The 7023-nt window shown below is 42.4% G+C and overlaps 1 protein-coding gene across 1 annotated transcript; it reads left to right on the top strand.

Moving 5' to 3' along the window:
- The first annotated feature begins 280 nt into the window (after window positions 1-280).
- On the top strand, window positions 281-3577 carry LOC145433915 (exocyst complex component 3-like). Its single transcript, XM_080311166.1, has one exon. It carries the CDS (start codon window positions 848-850, stop codon window positions 3140-3142), a length of 2295 nt encoding a protein of 764 aa, XP_080167292.1. The 5' UTR covers window positions 281-847; the 3' UTR covers window positions 3143-3577.
- The last annotated feature ends 3446 nt before the right edge of the window (window positions 3578-7023 follow it).

The following is a 7023-nucleotide window of genomic DNA, read 5'->3' as shown; positions in this document are numbered from 1 at the left end:
TAGTAGAAAAATATACCATTTTTCAGTATTTTCCATCGGTATTGTAAGTTTGAAAATTTTTGAAAAAGTGTCCTTCTTTCTCGTTAGCAAAATATGGTAACCCCACGATATTTACAATTTACATACAGCGGACTCCCGAACGATACTGACGCAACTGAGTGGATCAGAACTGTTTAGTATTACTTTGGTGAACACCGTCTTCCCGTCTTCAGCGATTTCTAACCGAGGCGTTTTACTTTTGCAGCTTGTGAATGATGATAACAGTGTTTGGGTGACCGACAAATGTAGTGGTTGAGTCGGACATCAGTATGTCCTACCTGTAACTCATTTTTCGCGGTACATTTGTTTATCGATATAATATTTATTTATCTATATTTGTTGTTATGTATTTGTCCATGTCCACTTGTCCAGTTGTCCATATCGTATCGCGGCGACATCATTGAGATGAATCAAGTCGAGGGACGACCAGACGGATATGTAGGGCTGCTTATGCAATTACTGCTGCACGTGGGGCAAGTTTGAGTGGAGTGTTGACACGCTTAATCGCTATTTCTGGTGTGACGCTCATGAATAGCATTCAATATTTCTTTTCTCACCCGAAGCAGGAAGCATTATGTCAAGCTTGATTCTGATCTAGTTCAGTTGCATTTTATTATCATTTTAATCCACAATATTGTGATACAATGAAAAGATAGGAAGGTGTAGAAGTATAGAAGATGAGAAGGTGTAGAAGATCAATAACAATATATATTAACTTAGTTCTAGTCCTATTGTTGTCAAATTCCACATCAAAAATTTGTCAACTCCAACTCCTCTTTATAAAATTGAATATATTGTAGCAGACATAATGATGGAGTCTATAGATGACGCTGATGCCGACGCCCAAAAGAAAGCGATAAAATATGTTTCCAATCTCCTGATGAGACCCGATCAATTGGAGAAGGTGGAACAGTACCGCAGAAGAACTTCCAGAAAGAAAGCTTCAGTCGAAGCACGTTTGAAAGCGGCAGTCCAGTCCCAACTAGACGGCGTTCGGGCGGGTTTGACGCAGCTCAAAGACGCGTTAGAGGAAGTTAAAAATGTGGAAAAAAGAATGACAGAAGTCGACGAGATGTACGCCACGTGTGGCAGTTTAAGCGACAAAATGCGAGACATCAAAGACGTCAGTGCGGAGCACCGTCAATTGGCTGCGGCGATGGAAAATTTGAAACACATTTTCGCCGTCCCCGAAGAGGTGGAAAAGGCCAGGGGCATGATGAGGGACCGTAAGTTTCTGGAAGCTCACAAGTGCCTGATCGATTTGGAGTCATCCAGAGATGAGCTTTTGTACGAACAGCACAAGCTTGGGAATTCCTCGGATATGAAGCAGCTGCAGAGGTTTTTCGCAGACGCGGAAAAACTGTCGTCTGAACTCGGCGAGGCGCTGTTTCGCGTACTCAAAAATACTTTGAACGTTGCGAGAAGAGACACGACCGAGCTTGTGACGGCGTTGAGGATTATCGAACGTGAACACCGTACTGATATAAAACTGCAGGAGCAAGAAAGATTTTCAGGATTTCTACCACCTTGTAGGCCTAAACAATGGAGGGACAAAGCTATGGAAACATTAAAAGACGCCGTGGATGAACGTATAGAAAGCGACGTCTACGAAACACGGGCAAACGATAAAATGTGGCTCGTTCGTCACCTTGAAATTATCCGCAAAGAGGTCTTGAACGACCTCAAAACGATTAAAAACCTCTGTCAACCTTGTTTCCCGCCGGCGTACAACATTTTTCAACAGCACGTCCATTGGTATCATCTAGCGATATCCAATCACCTTCAAAAACTCATTAGGGAAGGACTTCAAGGCAACGAGATCATCTCGCTGTTGACGTGGTTGAACGGCTACACCAGCCCGGAACTGTTAGGCAGCCCTGAGCTTGATTTAGACATCAACCGTCTGCCGAGTCTGTTGGATGATGAAGTCAGCGACAAACTGATGGATAATTATTTCATCACCACAAGAACGAACATATCGGACTGGACATTGAAGTCGTTACAGCAAGATTCAAAGGATTGGAGAAAGGAAGAGGAACCCGAAACAGACGCGGATGGATACCATAAGACCTCGCTTCCTGTCATTCTATTCCAGATGATTAAGCAGACGATGCAAGTTGCCGAAACCATATCGGATGATCAAAAGAAGAAGGTGTTTGATGTTTGCATTAGCGAGATGATGAACTTCGTGCGGTCTTACGGCGAAGCCGTGACTAGTTACAAAGAAGAACATTTCCGCAACCGAGAACTACCTCCGTACTACCCGTTGTACATGGTCGCAATCGCAAACAACTGTGAAGCTTTTATAGAATTCGCCCAGCAAATGGAGAAAGATTATCGCGGTAAGAAGGACTCTGATCAATCCGGCGTAAACGAATTGTATCTTATGGATCGCGATCCCGGAAATCCGTTCGCAGACACTGACGGAGAGGGGAATGAGACTAACAAATTCTGTGTTGAAATGAATCACGTTGCTGAGGCGACGTGCGGGTTTCTTTTAGATGAAGTCTTCACCGACTTGCAGATCCACTGCGACAACCTGCTGACGAAACAGTGGCTGAACGATGAGAGTATCGTCGAAACAATCTGCGTCACAATAGAAGATTACTACAACGATTTCGTACACTTGCGTCCCGAATACTTTTCGTGGATAATGGCGGAGGCCGAGCGTAGAGTCGTCGTACAGTACTTGAAGGGCGCACTGGGCAGGAGGATTAAGTTTGGTTCAGGCGAGGAACGAAAACGTGCAGGCGAAAAGCTGTTAAAAGAACGGGAGCTGCTGAGTGCGTTTTTTAGTCGCCTGGCATCTTCGCATCTACGGTCACCGTGCGAAGTCTTGATTCCGATCGCCGAAGTCATAAAGCTGCAGGACAAGAGCATGATGTCGCTGGAACTGTCGGGGTTGGTCACAAAGTACAGCGACGTTAGCGCGGACCAGCTGAAGGCGTTGTTGGCGATACGCGGAGACTTTTCAAACGGAGAAGCGAAAGAGCTCGCCGAGGATTTATCGAAGGATGTAGCTCAGCCTTCGCTGGGCGCAGACGAAGTGAGGCTCTTTGTAGATGTCGTGGATACAGCTCCTACCGGTTTCTTCAAGACTTGACCGGGATGCAGTGGGAAATATTGCCTTAACTGTGACCGCGGATTTAGCCAGAAATCGTTTTAAATTTTGGTTATGCATGTGCCTGCCACTATTGGGTGCCGGGCGGCGTTATAATTAGGGCATGGATTCAAGTTTTTTCTTTGGGCGGTTCTATCGCAAATGTCATTTATTTGGCCGGTTCTGCATCAATGAAAAGTCGTTGACAGTAAGCAGTAATGCTAACTTGTTCCACTGATCTAATGACATTTCATGAAACTGTTCTATAGAACCATTGCTTATAATCCGAAATTGAAGAGAGGTATACACCTCTGCCGCCACTGCTAAAGTTATTCAATGTCAGATATATATGAATCATAAATTGCCTATATGTACTCAACTGATTCTTTCAGATGTGTTAAAATATATCAGAATCATAAATTTCTTATATGTACTTGACTGATTTTGAATAAGAATCACATTTGTGTCGTCGTGAAGTTTCTTAAGACCGATCAGCAAAGAATAAGGACGTCTCCTATACTCAATGGTTGACAGCCCACAACGTGTTAGGAAAATTGCGTAATACGTATCCTGTCCGTGACTAACGCGTGTCCGATAAGGCTACATAGTGACGGTTCTTGACATTTCAATATACAATTAAATAGCATATTCATATTGAAATGAACCCGAATATTCGAACAATTCGAATCGTAGGGCGAGGCCGTTCACAATTCCATTTGTGTGCCTTGGAGTCGACTTTTATCAAAATACACCAACCAAAACTATGTCAACAAGAGGAGTTCGTGTACCACCTAAAAATAGTACATTGAACGCTCTCTCATTCACCAAATTTCATGCTGGAGACGTCATATTTTGTGAAACGATTGTTGATATACAATGTTCTTTCCATTTCTCTACTAGTTGCTGACGATTACCCCTGACGAGTGTCAGCCGAAAATATTTGGGCTCATTTCAATATGAATATACTATTCAATTGTATATTGAAGTTCTGTACCTCCAAGAAGCTCTTCTTGACATTTTTACAGCGGCCCGAGATTGATGGCATAGAAAAATGGTTGATGCCTATCCACAATTGACCTCCTTGTCCACCAGGGAAAAATGGAGTTTTGAACGAGGAGATAGTTGTTGAACCACAATACTGGAGAATGAAGTGCAGGTAAACTAAGCCTACTGGAGTACGCTGAAAAGTAACATAACACTTCAATGGCATCGTCTCTGGACTGATGGCGACATTTGCCATTGGTCTCCGTAGTTCGTATAATTCAAAAATATGTTCAATAAAACTGCTTGCTGGTTTAGGAAATTACCAACTGTCACATAGCACATATTGTTACTTTGTTAGTAAACCTCAAATTCGTTGAGCGTATTGTGATTTCTCAGAACATTTCATACACCACACGCTAAATGGCTGTCATTTCACAAAAAACGACTCTACTTGCGGCTATGAACGGAAGGGAAGACTCGCTTTATGATCATATCACAACGTATATCACCTACGTAGCCTACTTCATGCATTAGGTAAACCATTTACTTCGTAGTTCGAAATGGCAATGCAGTAGTCTGCAACCTAGTCGACAGGAAACATAGATATCGGCGGCAGGTTCTTTTGCGTAGGCGAACCTCGAACTTACTAGCAGGGCATGGTATGGAACGAAATCCTTGGTATGCAGTATGGGAATGTGCATGTGCATTGTGCAAGTATGGTATGGTATGACTTTTTCTTTTCGATATGCTTTCCGTACTCAGGCAGTTTTGCCAGAACCATAACAATGATCAAGCTTTTGATTTGTTAAATCGATTGCATACCCCGGAAATCATTCACTAACTGACTGACAGGTCGATATATAGACCTGATAGGAACATGTTCCAGTTCCTATCTCAGATTGCGACTCAGACTTATCAACCCTGGTCGTCATATATTCAAATACAATACAGTTGTGCCACTCGCAAATGAAAAAATATAATATTAATGATAATTATTTCAATCTGGATATCATAGACACGAATGATATTCGACCGCTGTCGCGTTCCAGAGCTTACATTTCGCTTATCCACTCCGTAAACTAGGCCTACCAAAAGAGGTTTTTTTAATCGTAGACTCTGTGATTGTAGCAGTTACATGGATATTTATATCAATTTGTTGAACTTCGAAGTCATTTCCCGCGCTTTGCTCGGATGATCATCACGCAATGTATATATGTCATATAAGCATCATTGTGATTTATGCAATAACAAAATATGTAGCTTGTCTCGGAGCGACGTTATGCCAAGTTGGCCTCGCATTGTAACTTCATTAAATCTGGTTCATTCTGCTAGAAGAAGGTGTTGGTGATGAAGCTATTAGTAAGCAGTGTTGGGATCAAGTCACTACCTTCGAGTCACGAGTCATCTCGAGTCATTGCACATTTTGACTCGAGTCAAGTCAAGTCAATCGATTTTCGAAGGTGACTCGAGTCAAGTCAAGTCACTCGTTTTTTGGAGGTGACTCGAGTCAAGTCATGTCAAGTCAAGTCATGAGTCAAGTCACAATTCAAGTCATAGTGAATTTTCGAAGTATGAGTGATGATTCAGAGCGATTACATTTTGCTCGCTCCATCAAAGACAGATTAATTGGCCATTTATCTTGATTCAATTTACGAATATGAAGTTAAATACATGCAAAAAGACGTTGTACCACTCACGCACACGTAGAAGTGCTGATAAAATAGGTGAATAACTGTATAGCTACATGTTATAGTCTGTTATTATCATCCAAAATTGAGGATCGAATACGAAGCCTCGAAAAGTTGGAACAAATTGATATCGTACAATACACTATACCCAACCATCCACACATCCGTGAGAATATAAACGCATAAACTATATTCGTTCGATTTAAATCAGGGGTCTCCAACACGCGGCCCGCGGGCCGCATGCGGCCCGCGAGGTCCTATTTTGCGGCCCGCGGCCTGATTTGAAAAAATTCAGACAAACGCTTAGTAAATCATGTTGAAACGCTAAAATTGATTTCAATTGAAACATAATGTTGTTGTTTTTCAAAGTGAGCCATTCTATGTGCCCACTATCACTATTACTCACTAGTTGATACGGCTTCGGCATGGTAATATCATTCCATGGATGAAGAATTTGCTGGTACGAATGGGCATATTGCCTTGACGTGCAATGGCCCACCACTGCCAAGACCGAGACGCCTGCAAAACGACTTCGGGCGCTCCAAAAGACCATGCTTTCACGAGGAGATAGTTGTCTAGCAAGTAGGCCTACCGTGTATAGCTAACCCCAATATTGATTCTTCAATCCATGGGTGGCCAATCTGCAGCAGTAGAAGGAAAATTATGCGGCTGTCGACACTTGTAATAACAACCCTAAGTTTTCGCAGATACCCCCTGCATCAGCTGTATCTGGGAATCTGATCACATTGGCCGAGAAAGGATAAATATTTAATAGTAATATGTGAAACTATACTAATATTTATTGACGAAATTCACTCATGAACATGGAAAAAATTTTCGCGCTTCGCGCGACTACAGATTGGTTCTCTGTGGCTCTTTACAACATAACTACTAACGATTTGGTGCGCATAGTAAGCCGATATGTGCATATAGATTAGTTCGGAGTGTACCGGCAATGGACATGGACATGATAACGTGGGTATTTGGCCCCAGTTAGTTTATCACGACTAACCACCGGTATGCGGCCGCAGGCTACATGAGTACGCGAAATGCGGCCGTGAATTACAAAAATGTTGGCCACCCCTGTTTTAGCGGCTAAAGAGTGTTGTCATTGTCAGGTATCGTGTACAGCTCATAGTCCAAAATATAATGACATTGATGATCATGATACTTTTTGTTGTATTTGTGTTTGTTCAATAAAATATTAGTTCT

Source organism: Botryllus schlosseri, chromosome 2, assembly GCF_051294905.1.
Source record: "Botryllus schlosseri isolate E-star chromosome 2, Bs_hap1, whole genome shotgun sequence".
NCBI classification, from domain to species: Eukaryota; Metazoa; Chordata; class Ascidiacea; order Stolidobranchia; family Styelidae; genus Botryllus; species Botryllus schlosseri.
Note: the sequence above shows the minus strand (reverse complement) of the source record. Positions and strands in the feature narration are given on the sequence as shown.